This window comes from Gopherus flavomarginatus, chromosome 2 (genome assembly GCF_025201925.1).
Source record: "Gopherus flavomarginatus isolate rGopFla2 chromosome 2, rGopFla2.mat.asm, whole genome shotgun sequence".
In the NCBI taxonomy this organism is placed as follows: Eukaryota; Metazoa; Chordata; order Testudines; family Testudinidae; genus Gopherus; species Gopherus flavomarginatus.
In genome coordinates, this window is record NC_066618.1 from 56,755,909 (window position 1) to 56,775,745 (window position 19,837).

The 19,837-nt window shown below is 41.7% G+C and overlaps 1 protein-coding gene across 7 annotated transcripts in view; it reads right to left on the reverse strand.

Moving 5' to 3' along the window:
• DGKB (diacylglycerol kinase beta) overlaps positions 1 to 19,837 on the reverse strand; it is a 575,083-nt gene that overhangs the window by 181,743 nt on the left and 373,503 nt on the right. For all 7 annotated transcript variants that reach the window (XM_050938613.1, XM_050938610.1, XM_050938616.1 and 4 more), the window contains one exon: positions 4,550 to 4,614. In XM_050938613.1, coding sequence (XP_050794570.1) covers positions 4,550 to 4,614 — 65 coding nt within the window. The remainder of the gene's footprint in view (positions 1 to 4,549; positions 4,615 to 19,837) is intronic.

Sequence of the window (19,837 nt, forward strand, 5' to 3'; positions counted from 1 at the left end):
GTGGAATGGTAACAGTATTTATCTTATCAGTAAGACCAGGGGACACACTTGATCATTGAAAAGAAAAGAATCACACTAAAGGACGATCTGATTACAGTATATCTATTGCATACATTCTTTAGTTATGTGCATTTCTTTATTTGCTATGCATTTAAGCTGAGTTTTTTGGGGGAATTGGGTGTCCAAATCCCTTGAGTGACTTTGAAAATCTCAGTCCCACTTTATTTTTTGTACTTTTGAGAAATTAGCAATGTAAAAGCTTTGTGTGAAAAAGAAAATCATTTCTCCTGTCACATGCTGAATAGAGGAAGGAGTTCCTAATACTTAGATTCTATTACTTTGAAAGCATTTTATGAACACTGATTAAACAATGTCTCAAAGCACAGTGAAGTAGAAACATTTTTTATTTCTATTTTACACATAGTGAAACTGAGGCAGCAAAGTTGTCCTCTGAGAAGTGACTATAAAACTGGAAATGGAGGGAGGTCCAATAGTAGTTACATCTCGCAGCGCTTTGAAGTGTGAGTGTAGTCAGAGCGGCAGCGCTGGGAGAGAGCTCTCCCAGCGCTGCATGTAAACCACATCCCTTACGGGTGTAGCGTGCAGCGCTGGGAGCCGTGCTCCCAGCGCTGCTGCCCTGATTACACTGACGCTTTACAGCGCTGTATCTTGCAGCGCTCAGGGGGGTGTTTTTTCACACCCCAGTTGCAGCGCTGTAAAGTGTGAGTGTAGCCAAGGCCTCAGATTCTATATCTATTCTGTATAACACAAAAAATCAAATTCTATTTAGCAAGGAATTCCATGTTGGTTGTGTAACGGACTGTTACATAGTCACTTCTGAAAGTAGAACTGCAATGCAATGGTCTGATTTACAGAAATATTTAATCTCTCACTTAGTTTAGCAGGAGTTCTGGATGCTCATCATCTCTGAGAAATCAGAACTTACGAAGCAAACTCCAAGCCTGAGAGGGATTCTTTTTTCAGAGACAGGATAAGAATTTAGGAATTCAGGGTGAGATTTTTCAAGAGGCTAAATGGCTTAGGAGTACAAGTCCCTTTCACCTTATTGGGATTTGTGCTCCCCAGTCACTGAGATGCTTTTGAAAATGCCATCTTCTAGTAAATTACAAAGTTTATAGCCACTGGCTCAGTGAGTTCTAAAATGAGATCTGTTTTCTCATACTTAATACCTTACAGCAGGTTTCTCATTATGGAATGTCACCATATGCAAATTGCTGTTAAAAGAACAAACTGCATCTGAGATAATTGTATGTAAAATTACATTAGCAGGGTTTGTCATTTACCTCTCTATGCAAAGTAAAACAAATATTTTAAAAATGATAAGCCTGTAGCAAAATGTTTCAGGAAACTATCTGAATAAAGATATTTACCGTCTTTTGTCTAAAATATCATAATTAAAGGTAGAGCTGTGGCTATCTAAAAATGACTGGTTTGACATTAGAACTTCTCTTATTATAAACATGCTAGCAAATTATAACTTTAACAGTTGATATAATATTTATCAAAAATAAATCTAAGTATTATCTGAATGAGAGCTCTTCTAAACCCTGGAAATATCATTACCTTTTCAAGTTCTTTCAGTATCTCAGTAACAAGAGGTGTAAAGATTGGAACTATATATTTTTGTAATTAATTTCCTTAAGATAATGTTAGAAACGTCAGAATCTTTAAAATATAGATGAATTTCAAGGTGAGCCTGCTAGCAGATGTTATTAATGGCATATGATTTATTGTGACATGAAATCTGACCTGAAACTCATATTATTAGCTGAGCTTTTTATAAATTAAAATTTCCAACTGCTGAAAATACGCAGGGAGGCCACTGATAAACCTGCTTCGCTTTCAGAGTCCAGAAAACCTGCATTGGATAAATGTCCGATAGCTCCACCAATGTGTCTTTATGAACTACTGTATTCTCTTCATTATATAATTCTTGGGAGTGAAAAATATATGAGCTTTATGAAGAGGAACTGTTATAACCGTAGTGAGCAACCTGCGGTCTGCATGTGGCCCATCAGGGTAATTTGATTGCCCCCCCAGTTCCCAGTGGCTGCAGTTCGCCATTCGTGGCCAATGAGAGCTGCAGGAAGTGGTGGCTAGCACGGCCCTGCAGCCCACTGCTTCCCACAGCTCCCACTGGCTGGGAACGGCGAACTGCGGCCACTAAGAGCTGTGGCGGGCCAGGCCTGCGGATGGTCAATATCAGCAAAATGTCTCGTGGCCCGCAATCAGATTACCCTGATGGTTGCAGGTTGCCCATCACTGTATTTTAACATGGGCATTTATTTTGGAATTTATTGCAATATATCTGTCATGGTACAATTCCCCACTCTGAACCTTAGCGCCCAAAAGATGGGGTACCAGCATGAATTCCTCTAAGCTTAATTACCAGCTTAGAACCTGTAGCGCTGCCACCAACCAGGAATTCCAGTCCCTGGTACACTCTGGTCCCCACAAAACCTTGCCTGGGGACCCCCAAGACCCAGACCCTCTGGATCTTAACACAAGGAAAGTAAACCCTTTCCCTCACAGTTGCCTCTCCCAGGCTTCCCCTCCCTGGGTTACCCTGGAAAATCACTGTGATTCAAACTCCTTGAATCCTGAAACAGAGAGGAAAATGCACCTTCCCCCCTCCTCCTCTCTTCCCCTCCCAGATTCTCCCTGAGAGAGACAGTAATCCTAACACAGAGAGAATTTAGCCTCTCTCTCCCCCTTCCCTCCTTTCTCCCCACCAATTCCCTGGTGAATCCAGACCCAGTCCCCTGGGGTCTCACCAGAATAAAAAAAATAATTAGGTTCTCAAACAAGAAAAGCTTTTAATTAAAAGAAAGAAAAAACAGTAAAAGTTATCTTTGTAATTTTAAAATATAATAGGTACAGGGTCTTTCAGCTATAGACACTGGGAATACTCTCCCAGCCTAAGTATACAGGTACAAATTAAAATCTTTTCAGCAAAATACCAATTTGAACTCCTTTCAGCCAAATGCACATTTGAACTCCTTCCAACCAAATACACATTTGCAAATAAAGAAAACAAGCATAAGCCTAACTCGCTTTATCTACCTCGTACTCACTATTCTGGATCTATAAAAAACTGTATCAGGGAGATTGGAGAGAAACCTGGTTGCACATCTGATCCCTCTGAGCCCCCAGAGTGAACAACAACCAAAACTAACAGCACAGCACAAAAACTTCCCTCCCTCAAGATTTGAAAGAATCCTGTCCTCTGATTGGTCCTTGGGTCAGGTGACAGCCAGGTTCACTGTTCTTGTTAACCCTTTCCAGGCAAAAGAGATATGAAGCAGTTCTGTGCTATTAACTTTTCTTATCTGTTTATGACAATATCAAACCCTGGATCATGACAGATCCTCACAGATGCTGAGGGGTACTGAGGGTGTAAGAAGCCTCTTGGTGTATGGCTTGTGACAGCCTCAGTCCCTGTGGTTTGGGAAGCACAGTGTTTTCAGCCACACTGCAGTGGTTAATGGCCCCACTTGCACTGCTCTGTTCTGGTCCACAAAGCAGGACAGCTATACTAGGGAGAGCAGATCCACTATCCTATAGAAATGGCAGCCTGTGTAACTCTCATCCATTAGGGCAGCTTGCTTACCTGAGACACAAGTGTTCCAAGATCTCCCTATGGAGCATAGCAGCTCCACATAGCCCCCAATTCAGGCCAGTGGGTAAATGCCACAATTTGGCCCAGAGAGAGAACATATTCATAAGTATATAAATAAATATGTGCAGTATATATTCCTATAGATTGTACTGAATTTCTTTTTCTCTCTTGTGCCTTCAAATGTTACTTAAGACTTCTGAAATGTTGACGTTCTCCATCATTGTTGATCTGATAAATTACCCTAATACGAGAGACAAACAAGCATTGCATTATGGATTTTACCTACCCAGTAAGCTGTTGATTGAGGAAAGATGTATTTAGAGTATATATTAATACATTTTACATTTCCAAAAAAACTTTGGAACAACAGTCCATATCAAACTCAAAAAGGAACACGTGGATATACGCAGAGTTTCAGTTCGCACATTTTAGACATTTCCCAAGTTTCTTAATGATAAGTCGTATATATTTATAAAAAAGCATTCAGTTGCCCTTCCTCACAAAGAGTATATATGGAAGAGCCCCTTGTCAACATACCAGTGTGTATGCAGGAATGAAAGATAAGGATCCCCAGCTGCAGCTGTCTAATAAGTGCTCTGCAGTTCCTAACGGCAAAGCGTCAACTCAGGGATCCTCAGATACCACAGTGCATCATCTCTATCATGCTAATCTTAAGAGTCAATCATTTTGCATGTGAGAACAGTTTATTTATAATGCTGCTCACTTTAACTGAGATACCAGATATCACTGACTTTAATCGGAGTAATCTGGAACCAGACATTTAAAGTAAGATGCAGTGACATTCTGTCTTATAATAATAATCAATATTTTGAAGGAAAATGCAGAATTTACCTCCTCATGTAACATAAAGCTTACCCATTCACATGCAAATATTGTTTGTGTTCTTACCTACTGTTGAACTTCTCTGGATGTTTTTCTCGCATGATGTGGAATCTGTGGGCAATTGAAGCATCCTAACAGGAAAAAATAAACGTGTAAATCTATCACTACGGGTAAAACTGCAAAATATAAAATCGAAATTCTAACCAAGGCACATAAACCACAAGATGTTTTTTGTCTTGTCATTATACAAGAGCAGTACCCTGATAATTTTGAAATCTCAGATATACAGTATTCCAACAAGCAGATACATCTCCAGATCATTCACCTACTACACAGTTTACAGTCTGTTACATCTTTTTACATGAATGGAATGTGATAGTTATTTTTGCTGAAAGTATCTCTAACTGTTGTGCAGCATACAGGCATTTGTTTTCAGTGAAGGTTTACAATTGACATCATTATTTTCACTGGATTACAGAATAAATCTATGAAATCTCTTTCCTTGGAAGTAGAGTAGAAGACCCACTAAGGTAACTTCACCTGTATACAGCCTGAGCATTTGCATAGGGCCATTCAATAGTATTGTATGCAAAGTTCTATGTGGTCTAGGTCAAGATCTGGCTACCCAATATTATATACACATTAAAAAAAAAAAGGTGGATTCAGTATAGAACCACCACCATTGTCATTACAAAATGACTACGTGCTAAGTCTCTAAGTCAGATCCCTACATAGAGCACCTCCAGAGCACAGGCATTCCCAGATACATGTGTCCTATTACCTCATACGCACCTTGGAAGAAATGTGTAGGAGTTTATATATTTTTATATTCTATCATATATATTACTAATACACACGGATTTGGTTACATTAACTTCTGGAGATGATATAAAGAACCTAAAGATCATGTATTAAAAACAAATAAGAGGTAAGCTTTATACAATGTGATGAACTGGAAATATCTCTACTGATTCTTTTATATGATGGAGGTCTGACTCAGGCACCTCTTTGTGCCAAGAGGGACAGGGGTATAAAAGGTTTATAGGGATCACCAGTGTCTGGTGTTTACCTACTAGTCTACTAGACAGGCCTGTGACTAGAGCTGATCGGGAGAACAGAAGGGTGTGCTGTATGCCGGGTGCTAAGATACAGGATGTGGACCTGAGGCTGAAAAGGATACTAGCGGGAGTGGGGAAGAATCTGTTGATTGTCCTTCATGTGGGAACAAATGATACAGCTAGATACTCTCTGGAATGTATCAAGGGAGACTATGCCAGACTGGGGAAGACGCTTAAGGAAATCGAGGCTCAGGTGATCTTCAGTGGGATTCTTCCGGTTCCTAGAGAAGGGCGACAAAGGTGTGACAAGATTATGGCGATCAATAGATGGCTCAGGCAGTGGTGCTATAAGGAGGGCTTTGGGATATAAGGCCATTGGGAAGCATTTACGGACAGAAGACTGTTCTCTCGGGATGGACTTCACCTGAGCAAGGAGGGAAATAGACTTCTAGGATGGAGGCTCGCCGACCTGATTAAGAGAGCTTTAAACTAGAAATTTGGGGGAGATGGTTGGGAGATGTTTGGGAGATCTCCACGCCGGAATTTAACCTTGAGAGGGAAGTAAACAAAGTAAGAGGGGATACAGCCATGGACAGAAGAATTGGCATAAGGAGGAAGGGTAGTGTAGATAACAGACTAACAGGTGATGCTGGTGGTAGAATGTCTGTGCCTAGCAGGGTAAAGAATGTGAGTGAAGCCAAACGGCAAAAATTAAGATGTCTGTACACTAATGCGAGGAGCCTAGGGAACAAAATGGAGGAACTAGAGTTACTGGTGCAGGAAGTGAAACCAGATATTATAGGGATAACAGAAACATGGTGGAATAGTAGTCATGACTGGAGTACAGGTAATTGAAGGCTATGTGCTGTTTAGGAAAGATAGAAATAAAGGCAAAGGTGGTGGCATTGTGGTGGCATTGTACATCAATGAGGAGGTTGACTGTAAAGAAATAAGAAGTGATGGAATGGACAAGACAGAGTCTGTCTGGGCAAAAATCACACTGGGAAAGAAAGTTACTAGAGCCTCCCCTGAGATAGTGCTTGGGGTGTGCTACAGACCGCCGGGAACTGATTTGGATATGGATAGAGACCTCTTTAATGTTTTTAAGGAAGTAAACACTAATGGGAAATGTGTGATCATGGGAGACTTTAACTTCCCAGATATAGACTGGAGTACGAGTGCTAGCAAGAATAGTAGGGATCAGATTTTTCTGGATGTGATAGCTGATGGATTCCTTCACCAAGTAGTTGAAGAACTGACAAGAGGGGATGCCATTTTAGATTTGGTTTTGGTGAGCAGTGAGGACCTCATAGAAGAAATGGTTGTAGGGGACAACCTTGGTTCGAGTGACCATGAGCTAATTCAGTTCAAACTAGGAAGGATAAACAAAAATAGATCTGGGACTAGGGTTTTTGATTTCAAAAGGGCTAACTTTAAAGAATTAAGGAAATTAGTTAGGGAAGTGGATTGGACTGAAGAACTTGTGGATCTAAATCCGGAAGAGGCCTGGAATTACTTTAAGTCGCAGCTGCAGAAACTATCGGAAGCCTGCATCCCAAGAAAGGGGGAAAAAAACATAGGTAGGAGTTGTAGACCAAGCTGGATGAGCAAGCATCTCAGAGAGGTGATTAAGAAAAAGCAGAAAGCCTACAAGGAGTGGAAGAAGGGTGGGATTAGCAAGGAAAGCTATCTTAGTGAGGTCAGAACATGTAGGGATAAAGTGAGAAAGGCTAAAAGCCAAGTAGAGTTGAACCTTGCAAAGGGAATTAAAACCAATAGTAAAAGGTTCTATAGCCATATAAATAAGAAGAAAACAAAGAAAGAAAAAGTGGGACCGCTAAACACTGAGGATGGAAAGGAGGTTAAGGATAACCTAGGCATGGCCCAATATCTAAATAAGTACTTTGCCTCAGTCTTTAATAAGGCTAATGGGGAGCTTAGGGGTAATAGAAGGATGACAAACGGGAATGAGGATATGGAGGTGGATATTACCACATCTGAGGTAGAAGCCATACTTGAACAGCTTAATGGGACAAAATCAGAGGGCCCGGACAATCTTCATCCGAGAATATTAAAGGACTTGGTGCATGAAATTGCAAGCCCGTTAGCGAGAATTTTTAATGAATCAGTAAACTCAGGAGCTGTACCGTACGACTGGAGAATTGCTAACGTAGTTCCTATCTTTAAGAAAGGGAGAAAGAGTGATCCGAGTAACTATAGGCCTGTTAGTTTGACATCTGTAGTATGTAAGGCCTTGGAAAAAAAATTGAAGGAGAAAGTAGTTAAGGACATTGAAGTCAATGGTAATTGGGACAAAGCACAACATGGTTTTACTAAAGGTAGATCGTGCCAAACCAACCTGATCTCCTTCTTTGAGAAGGTGACAGACTATTTAGACAAAGGAAATGCGGTAGACCTAATTTACCTAGATTTCAGTAAGGCATTTGACACAGTTCCACATGTGGAATTATTAGTCAAATTGGAAAAGATGGGGATCAATATGAGAACTGAAAGGTGGATAAGGAACTGGTTAAAGGGGAGACTACAATGGGTTGTACTGAAGGGTGAACTGTCAGGCTGGAAGGAGGTTACTAGTGGAGTTCCTCAAGGATCGGTTCTGGGACCAATCTTATTTAACCTTTTTATTACCGACCTTGGCACAAAAAGCAGGAATGTGCTAATAAAGTTCGCGGATGACACGACGCTGGGAGGTATTGCTAACACGGAGAAGGACCGGGATATCATACAGGAAGATCTGGACGACCTTGTAAACTGGAGTGATAGTAATAGGATGAAATTTAATAGTGAAAAGTGCAAGGTCATGCACTTAGGGATTAATAATAAGAACTTTAGATATAGATTGGGGACGCATCAGTTGGAAGCAACAGAGGAGGAGAAGGACCTTGGGGTATTGGTAGATCACAGGATGACTATGAGCCGCCAATGTGATATGGCCGTTAAAAAAGCTAATGTGGTTTTAGGATGCATTAGGCGAGGTATTTCCAGCAAAGATAAGGAGGTGTTAGTACCGTTATATAAGGCGCTGGTGAGACCCCACCTGGAATACTGTGTGCAGTTCTGGTCTCCCATGTTTAAGAAGGATGAATTCAAACTGGAAAAGGTTCAGAGATGGGCTACTAGGATGATCCGAGGAATGGAAAACCTGTCATATGAAAGGAGACTCAAAGAGCTTGGCTTGTTTAGTCTAGCCAAAAGAAGGCTGAAGGGGGATATGCTTGCTCTTTATAAATATATCAGAGGGATTAATATTAGGGAGGGAGAGGAATTATTTAAGCTTAGTACCAATGTAGACACAAGAACAAATGGGTATAAACTGGACACTAGGAAGTTTAGACTTGAAATTAGACGAAGGTTTCTAACCATTAGAGGAGTGAAGTTCTGGAACAGCCTTCCAAGGGGAGTAGTGGGGGCAAAAGACATATCTGGCTTTAAGATTAAGCTTGATAAGTTTATGGAAGGGATGGTATGATGGGAGAGCCTAATTTTGGCAATTGATCTTTGATTATTGCCAGATAAGTATGCCCAATGGTTGGTGATGGGATGTTGGATGGGATGGGATCTGAGTTACTGCAGAGAATTCTTTCCTGAGTGCTGGCTGTTGAGTCTTGCCCACATGCTCAGGGTTTAGCTGATCGCCATATTTGGGGTCGGGAAGGAATTTTCCTCCGGGGCAGATTGGCAGAGGCCCTGGAGGTTTTTCGCCTTCCCCTGCAGTGTGGGGCATGGGTCACTTGCTGGTTCTCTGCAGCTTGAGGTCTTCAGACCATAATTTGAAGACTTCAATAACTCAGGCATAGGTTAGGGGTTTGTTATAGAAGTGGATGGGTAGGGTTCCGTGGCCTGCTTTGTGCAGGGGGTCAGACTAGATGATCACATTGGTCCCTTCTGACCCTAGAATCTATGAATCTATGAATCTAGTCCACCAAAGAATGTCATGTAAAGTCTCTAATGAAAGCCCAGGTCATCCTGGCCATCATAATCATTGTGAGATGCATGTGCGGATAATATGTAAGAAGATAGGCGTGTATACAGGAAATTATGTTCTTAAGGTCTTGTAGTTAAAGGCAACTCACTCAAAGCTAGCGTTCCTTGAAAAAAGTGTCTCTCACCTCCTCTCTGGAGAAGTTTATCTCCTTAGCTTACTATTATCTGTCTAACAAGAGAATCATAGAATATCAGGCTTGGAAGGGACCTCAGAAGGTCATCTAGTCCAACCCCCAGCTCAAAGCAGGACCAATCCCCAACTAAATCATTCCAGCCAGGGCTTTGTTGAGCCTGACCTTAAAAACCTCTAAGGAAGGAGATTCCACCACCTCCCTAGGTAACTCATTCCAGTACTCCATCACCCTCCTAGTGAAAAAGTTTTTCCTATTATCCAACCTAAACCTCCCCCACTGCAACTTGAGACCATTACTCCTTGTTGTGTCATCAGATACCACAGAGAACAGCCTAGATCCATCCTCTTTGGAACCCCCTTTCAAGTAGTTGAAAGCAGCTATCAAATCCCACCTCCTTCTTCTCTTCTGCAGACTAAACAATCCCAGTTCCCTCAGCCTCTCCTCCTAAGTCATGTGCTCCAACCCCCTAATCATTTTTGTTGCCCTCCACTGGACTCTTTCCAATTTTTCCACATCCTTCTTGTAGTGTGGGGCCCAAAACTGGACACAGTACTCCAGATGAGGCCTCACCAATGTCAAATAGAGGGGAATGATCACATCTCTCGATCTGCTGGCATTGCCCCTACTTATATAGCCCAAAATGCCGTTAGCCTTCTTGGCAACAAGGGCACACTGTTGACTCATATCCAGCTTCTCATCCACTGTAACCCCTGGGTCCTTTTCTGCAGAACTGCTGCCTAGCCATTCGGTCCCTAGTCTGCAGCAGTGCATGGGATTCTTCCGTTTTAAGTGCAGGACTCTGCACTTGTTCTTGTTGAACCTCAAGTCTATCAGCATACCAAGTTAAATAGTAATGAAGAGCTTGAGGGCACTTGAAAAGAAAATTAACAGAAAGAGGTAAACAGGGAGGGGGGAGTTTTCAGATCTGTTTAAAGATCTGTTCTGGTATATGTTGGAGTGAAAGAAGCCCTGGCATCCCTGGTAAACTATCAGTGAGTTTGCTTCATGAAAAAGGGATCGCAACCAGGCTTGGCTGAAAACGTTGGGAAGAACTTTGGGTCAAATAAACTTCTTTAAACAGGAGTATAATTGTTAGTTAAGTTGAGACCATAGAAAGCATGTTATGATTGTTAAAAAAAACCCTTATTCTTGATTTCTCTATAAAGATATTTAAGTGCTATGTCTTAAGCAAGGCTGTATTCTAAGGTGAACGCTAGGAATTAAAGTTCAATGGCCTGTGTTAGGCAGGTTGTCAGAATAGATTATCACCATGACCCATTCTGGCCTTGGAATCTATGAATCTATGAACTAGTAAGCTGTGGTGTACTGTTCCTTTGGGAAAAGCAAGCTTGGTAATTCTGTGAGCATCCACTGGAGCAGAGGCTGGACACTGGGGATGCTAGGAGGACTTGTGCGGTGGAGTGTGCCTAACACTAATGTGTAGAGAGTGAGGCCTGGAGGCGAAGTGCTTGTGTTGTCAATAGCTTGAGGAGTCCGGGAGCTGAACCCGGGCAGGCACAGACATAGGTGGCAAGTTATATGGGCCCATGGTGCCCGTGCTCCACCAATATTCAGGAATGTGAGCCCAGCTCCACCAATGTTTGGGTATATATTTTCAGAGCCATCGCATCTATAGGACAGACTGGGACAATCGCCCCAGGCCCTGCACTTCTGTGAGACAAAGGGAGGGTTAGTAGGGGGCTTGGCACCAGCAGCAGCAAGCAACCCGGCCCCAATCCACTCCACTCCACTCCACTGCTTCCCACCCCTACTCTGCCTCTTCCTGCCCCTGCTCCACCCCTTCCCCTCATTCTACCCCTTCCCCCAAGCTTACACCCCCATCCTGTCTCTTTCTGGCTTCCACTCCCTCCCTCAAGCAATGCCAGGAGCTGGCAGGGCGGGCTGGGGCCAAATCACTCACTGCTACTGGTGCTCGGGCCCCTGCTAATCCCCCAGGCTGCCCTGGACCACACGTCCCCCTGAAGCATGGGGCCTAGGGCAGTTGCCCAGATCCATCCTATGGACGAGACAGCTCTGCTTGGACCTGTTCTGGCTGGGCACCACCAAAAATTATACAAACCTGGTGCCCATGGGCACAGACAAAGCTCACTGACACTAGAGTTATATGGTAGTGACTATGGCTCACAATGCTGAGTTCCCCCAGGGAGTATCACACAAGGCCTCTGTGTGTTTGGTTATGATGGGTTATTTGCTATGGAGGCAGATCAGAAGGAGTTGTTTAAGGAACCAAACAGGAAAGATAAAACAGTAACACATGTAAGACTCCATCAGAAAACAATAGCTGAGTTATCACTGGGGAATAAACTACCTGTCTGGCTCTATCCAGTTTAGAATGGTTTACTCTTTCCAAAGCTAAGCCTGGATCAAAGGACATTTAATCCCTAAAGATCCTAGAAAAGGGGGGCGGGGTTGGGTGAGCTTGAAGAGGCTGTGCAATGAAAAGCTGACATCCGATTGACAGAGATAGAGGTAGAAACTACAATGGGGGCAGTCTGTTTTCTCCCAGAGCTGGATTTGGCTGGGTTTAGGGGACATACAAAGGTGTAAGTAAAAAAAGTGTCTAGGTGTGACATTTTCCTGGTGTTATCTGGACTGGTGATCCGCAAGGTCACTCCAGTCCTTGACTGTGGGAGCCAGCCTTACCCTGCTGTGAGAACCCGCACTCCCAGGCTCTTCATGCAAAGCCTCTAGCATGTAAGCTGCGCCCAGCTACATGAGTGAGCACTTTTGGCCAGCTGCTGCTTGGATTGTGCAACCGAATGACACTAGCCAATATCTTTGGTCCCAGACACAACCCTAGGAACCTTCATTTTGCAGTGTCCAGTTATGCCTGCTGGACACTGCAAGCTTATATGTGTTCATCAATTTAACAAAGAAATTGATATGTGCCAGGCTTGTTATCCCAAGGGGTGTCTGACACACTCCAAACCAAATGCACTGCTTCAGGTAGAACAAACAAATTTAGTAACTGCAAAAGATAGATTTTAAGCGATTATAAGTCAAAGCACAAGAAGTCAGATTTGGTCAAATGAAATAAAAGCAAAACACATTCTAAGCTGATCTTAACACTTTCAGTGGCCTTACAAATGTATATGCTTCTCACCACAGGCTGGCTGGCTGCCCTTCAGCCAGGCTCTCCGCTTTGATCAGTGCTTCAGTTGCTTGGAGGTGGAAGTGAGTGCAAGCATGGCAAAAGTCTCTCCCTTTTATCATGTCTTTTCCCTCTGGGCTTTGCCCTCCACTTCCTTCAGAGTCAGGTGAGCATTACCTCATTGTAGTCCCAAACTGAGCAAAGAGAGGGGGGTGACTCACTCAAGAGTCCAATAGATCCTTTGTTCCTGTGAGACTGGGCTGGGTTTGTTCCATATATGCCCTGATGAGCTGTGAACTGCCTCTCTGTTCCTGGAGAGTTTTTGCCTGTGCCTCTGCTCCTGGAGAGTTTTTGCCTGGGCTTGTTTTAAGCCATGAGAACACATTTTCAGCCTCATAACTATATACATGAAATTACAACCTATAACATTCCTATAACACCAATGCTCAGTGCATCACAAGCCTTCCGAAGACACCCAACATGAAAAAAACTTTGCATTGGATACCATACAATCATATTATAAAAATGAACATGGGGTTGCAGGGTGTTCCCCCAAGGTACAGAGCATCACTCTAAGCTTTTTATTGTTTTTTTCCCTTCTACTCTAAGCAGTTTGTATCTCTGAGGAATGAATTAATAGTGCTTTGTTTTGAAGATGCTGTTTCTTTGTCATTGCAAACATATGCTATCACAGACTCCCAGAGGGAAACTATTACAGGTGTGAAAACCAAGTTGATCTGTGTTGTTGGGAACAGGTAGGTACAGTCCAGAGCCCAATCTGTCGCAGCAGCACTTTCACATGGTTGTGTAGTCATGGCACCAGTGCTGGGAGAGAGCTCTCCCAACTCTGTAAAAAACCCACTTCCACAAGGGGAGTAGCTACTAGTGCTGGTGCACTGTCTATACTGCCACTTTACAGCACTGCAACTTGCAGTGCTTGGGGGTGCGGGGGGTTGTTTTTCACATCCTTGAGCAAGAAAGTTGCAGCACTGTAAAGTGGCAGTGTAGACACAACCTAAGAATGGTTGGGCCATGTGGTTCCACCCAGAATGAGGTACAGGAAGCCAGACCAGTTCCCTAGGGGGTGCACTCAAGAGGCACCAAAAGGGGTCTAAGTCACAGTTTGCCTGGTGCACACGTGTGCGCACACACACACTACCATCACACGTGATGATGTGGTGTGGAATAAAAATTTTAAGCAGTATGAGTATGCGATGGCTAACCAAATTATTCCCAAGTAGCTTCAATACTTATAAGTTACATTTATCATCCCAAATGTGTGTTAGTAAAACCTTCAGACCATGCCATATTCACATCATGTATTTAAGGCCCATGTATTTAATAGAACAATAGAAAATTATTGATGCTGTTTTTCATATCCATCTATCTGTAAAATCAGTACCATTATAGTTCAACTGTAGTGGTCTATGAGCAAGATAAAAATAGAGAGAGAGAGAGAGAGAGAGAGAGAGAAAAACTGCTAACGTGAAACACATCCTTATCTGCTTCACCTCGCTTGTAAACGCCCACGGGGAACTTCCTTGCCTCAGTGGAGTATTCGCAAACTCATTGTCCTGTCAGTCTCATCTGCTTATCATTCACATATTACCGTAGTTATGAGAAAGTTGAAAAGTAATTTTACAAGGCAAACATTCACTCTTATAGGTAATCCTGCAGTTACAAAATGCTTCATCCTCAAAGTGATACTGGTAGTAAAACTTGAGCTGCCAGCCTTCCAGGTAAAGAGAGCCAGTAAATCAAAACCAACTCCGCTAGCTAGAAAGCACAGTTTTTGATACTTTATCCACATGTTAGACACGCCAATTAGTGAAGGTATATTTCCTAGAAAAATATAAACAGAAAGGACCACTGTTGTGCTTAACTCGTTAACCTTCCTCTACATTAAGGCAAAAGTAAAAGAAAGACCTAAGACAAAATGAGTTAAGAAGTAGTACTGTATTTGACAGAAACTAGAAAACACTAATCAAGGACTAACTGTCTAATGAATGAAATGAAAAGGCTAATGTGCTTACTCATGCATAACAAATGCAAGGCATAAACAAGTTAGGGATCAATGCCTACTGCAGATGACAAACAGGCAGTTATTATTCCATGGAAGGTTAATTTGCTCGAAATTTTCCCATGACTGAACACTTTCTAACTCCAAAACAGATCAAGCAACTTAGTGAGCTTGGAGGTTAAAAAGGACAATGCATAAAAAGCAATTTTGATGGGCACAGCACAAGGCAGATGCATGCCGCACAAATTTAATACAAAAATTGCTGAAAGGGTACAACTTCATTTATAAAGAACATAAATCAAACTGATCACTGGTACCCACACATATATATATGCTTTGAAGCAGGGGAGCTGCTCTTCAACTGATTGGCATAAGACTGGCATCAATGGTGCATCCAATCGGGCGACTTCAAGATCCATTGATTGGCAATTAGATTCTGTAACATTCTAACCCCCACCGAGGCCTAGCCCATTTACATAGGATTCCATGTCACCGTGACACTGGAAGGGACTCAAATGGGCCCCTTGTTAACAGGACAGCCCTTTGTTCACATGAAGAAGACTCTCTGCTTTCATTTAAAAGAATATTTTTAGCACATTTCTTTGTAAAGCCTTACATAAAGTGGTCTAAACAAATGCAAACTAATTGCAAGGCACAAAACAAACCAACAGTAGGAATCTGGAGGTAGGGGTGAATTTAAGATCCATTCTCTAATAAATATAGCAGCCAGGGATCACCAGACAACATCCTCTTTACCCTGGGGAATCTATTATGAGCTTCATACTACCAGAGAAGTAGAGCAGAGAGCTGGTACATACACCTTTTAAATGGAATGATTTCAAATACTTTTAGGGGTGTATGTCAAACCTCCCCAAATTCCTTAGGCTGCTTCTGTGCACAGTGATATGCCCATGGTGGACAGTAAGAGGTCACATTTGGGTTAGGGGTCATTGTTTCAAAATCCCTCCCACAATTCTGTGACTGGCTCGGCATGTTAATGTTTCCAGCCTGCTCTAAGTTTGGGGAAGAACAAGCTGCTGCTCCTCATTCAGCCAGATGCTGAGCTGTGAGTGGAGCTCACTAGCAACACAGACAAGTCAGCTACTTCAAGAAAAATATTCCTGCATCTCATCAGTACAAGCTGGAACACATGATAAGTGCACCAATAAATAATAAAAATAGCAATTCCTGCAACCAAAGCACTCTCTACTCAGCCCCACCAGTCACTCTGGCATGTCAAAAGGAGGACAGGCAAGACCCAGCTACTGCTGTACTTAAAGGAAGTCCTACATTCACCTCTAACTGCCTGCCCAATACAAACACAGAGTTTGAACAGTCATTATTGGGAGGAAGCCTAGAGACCCATCCCCCGCACAATTCAGGAGACAAACCAGCTTGGAGGGAGGGGAGCATCAGCAGGCAGAGGAGATGCAATGAATTACAGAACCACAGGAGACTTATTTGACAACCAATGATCCAGCTACCACAAAACAGGACTGTCCCTCCATCCCATCCAATCATTCCAGAGTCAGGAACCACAAGGCAGTTTGCCTGCCTCCAACAGCTTCTGCTACTGAGGAAAGCTGACAGGTAGGCAAGCCATCAAGAGTAGCTTCCATGAGGTACTGGCCAAGCTTGGTGCACTGAAGGATATTGAGAGGGAGTGGAGGCAGAAGATTGATGGATTGGGGTGATGTAACCCCAAACCCCCTCAATGCCAACTAGCAAGGAAGTTACTAGAACATTCAGATTCTGGTTTGTACATTCTGGATCACCAAAGAACATTATGTGAGGTCTTTAATGAAAGCTAGGGTCACACTGCTCATTAATATCATTGTGAAATGGATAGATGGATACTATGCAAAAAGTTACATAAGTATACTGAAAATGTGTTTTAAATTCTGTTCAAGGCAGAATTGAGAAATAGGTTTTCTGTCAGAAAAAAGATGTTTATTCACTGGTCTCTATATTGTCACGTAAATTAAGATTGTAAGTTAACACAATGACTACACATCTACACAGGAAGTAAGAAGGGACACGTGAAATCAACAAGGTAGCAGCATGCAGGAAAATAAACTGCAGAGGTTATCACCCAGAGTACAAACAATGAACTTTGGGGATATAAGCAGAAGGCAAAAAGACATTCTTTTATTCTAGGAAGTAAATAGACAGCACATTTACAAAAACAGGATCTCTAACTACCTTAGGTGAAAGATGCTGCAAAGGACTTTGGGTGTGATAAGACTTCTTTAGACAGGCAGTTAGCCTGTTAAGTTCAGTCTTTCATAGAGCATCAGGGTTGGAAGGGACCTCAGGAGGTCATTTAGTCCAATCCCCTGCTCAAAGGGAGACCAATCCTCAGACAGATTTTTGCCCCAGATCCCTAAATGGCCCCTCAAGGATTGAACTCATAACCCTGGGTTTAGGAGGCCAATGCTCAAAGCACTGAGCTATCCCTCCCCCCCGTGTTATGATTTTGTTTTACATGTAACCCTTTTGTTTCCATTATCCTTAGTAGCTTTTGCATCTTTGATAATAAACTTATTTTTGTTTCACTATAAATATATCTCTGTGCTGTAGTATTAAGCAAGGTGCTGATCCTCAGTTGAATCCTACAAGCTGGTGTATACACTATTCCCTTGGGAACAGTAGCCCTGGTAGTTCTGTGTGTTCAGTGGAGCAGGGGCTGGACACTACCAGAGAATGCTTCAAAAGGGCTTGGGGACTGGGGTACATCTATCGTTGATCATAAGGCAAAGTAAGGACTGACATTGCCCAGAGGAGGGTGCTCGGATGGCTAACAGGCTGCTGATCTCAGGAAGGCTCCCTTTCACTGGCGGTAGGAGGGACTCCCAGCTCTGGGTCCCCCGAGAACCATCATAGATGAGAGGGTATACAATTAGTGAGTTACGAGACTAAGAGTATGGAATCAATGGGTTTTCTGAAGAGTAAAAAAGTGTGTGGAATTGATATTTTAGGGTGTGGAGCAGGAAAGAAAGTATGTGTTGAGGGGGCAGGTTGTGAAAGAGATGAGACAAAAGTACTTCATCCCAGGGAATGTCACATATATAACTAATTGTGATAAAAAAATGTTTTGAGAAACCCCTTATTATAATTTGGAAACACATCACTATTCCACGCTGGTGTCACCTAGCGGAAAGTTAATTTATTTTCATGTGGTAGAAGCTTAATCCAGTAATGATACAACTGGTGGGATGCCTATTGGGAGGTGGAAGAAGGAAACAAGGAAAGAAAGGGCTTATGATTGTTTTAATATGCTCATCACCACCTAACTGTGAACGTGCCCACGCACAAGGTCCATTATTATTATTATTACTGCTTTTTCATGGTTCTGGGTCAATGTAACATCAGTGAGTGACTCCAAGAGGAGAGATCTCTTGCAAGAAAACCAAACATTTTTGTCTCACATCTATAGCAACTCCACTGCAGATAATGCTAAATATCAAACTTTTATGATCAAGAGTTATTCTAACTAATTAATTGATTTACTGTATGATGCTTTGAGAATATCATTAAAAAGTCTTCAGTAATAGGATGCTAATAATCCGAAGTCTACTACTTCCTGTTTAACATGTTTGTTTTACAGTCATCTATACATTATATTAAGATAGTTGCCCAGAATAATTATGTCTTTTCTCTGCATCTCTCTTTTCATAGACAATGTCACCCATCTAACCTGAAAATACTGTATCATAGTTTCTTCCCAATTTACTGCCTAATCACTGCCTATGCTACCTTGGTATTTTGGAAGCAGAGATGAAGTAACTGATAAATACCTGATCAATATAACTCCTACTTAATCCTGGCTTTAACAAAGAACATGAATTGTTCTACATCTGAGGTAATAACCTCAAAATACACGTCTAAAAGAATGGAAGCCCCTTGTTCTTCTTTAAGAGACGCTAACCATACCCTAATCCCCACACTAGGATTTTAAATGGCTGGACAATCCTTAGTCACTTCTTGCTCAGGTTTGTTTTAAACCCTAACAGTGAAGATGAGATAGAGACAGGACAGAACACATCTGTATCTGCTCTTAGGAAATGGAAAAAAATATTTTAATTGAACTGGGACATTTCTCAAAGTGACCTGCCAAGAAGAAAAGAAGCTTAAGTTGCTATACCTCTTTAATACCTTATGATTGACTTACACACATATATATTCATCTTTTTAATGGGTATTAGCATTACCGGAAAGCAATCTGAAGCAGTCTTTTCAGAGGAGTAACCTTATACATTCAGAATAACCTTATAGAAAGATTAATGCATTTAATATGTCTGTCTATAAGCTTGCTGTGATTAAAATCTCTATTAAATAATATTTTATGCTAATAAACAACCACTAGACTGATATGCACCTTCTTTGGATGCAAACAGGCTGATTATTTTTCTAAGATGCTTCTTTAATTAAGGCTAAATGGATCTACAGGGCTAGGAAGTTTAAGGGGTAATTCAGTAACCTGTAATCTTTGGGATCAGAATGAAAATCTAACCTGAGCAATGAAGTTTGCTCATATCAACTCAGTTGTTAATGTGGAGTAGTCCAGATACACAAAATCACAGAAAGCATAAGTAAGAGATTTGCTTTGGTGAATTCAGAATAAAATTTCATTTTTAGATAAAGGGATCCTCTTATCACAGTTGCTATTTATAAATTCTATTATACTTGCATATTTCCTAAAGAGCAGAAAATCTCTTAGCCCATAACTGTCAATTTTTTCAGTATAAATAATTACATACATACCATCCCCACATCTTAAATGAGCTAATGAAGTGGAACAATTTATATTATATAAGCTATTCAATCAGTAAAGCTTAGTGAATGGTTTTAGTGAAACTGAACCTGACAAACTAAACCATAATAATGATATTTATTTTTAAGTCAAAAATTGCTGGAATCTTTCTTTGATTAATAATCTTGTGTGTCCCTGTTCTTCTAGGACAAATTTAGGAGTGCTTGGATAATGCTATTCCTAGTGTCAATTATATTCTTTGCACAAACCAC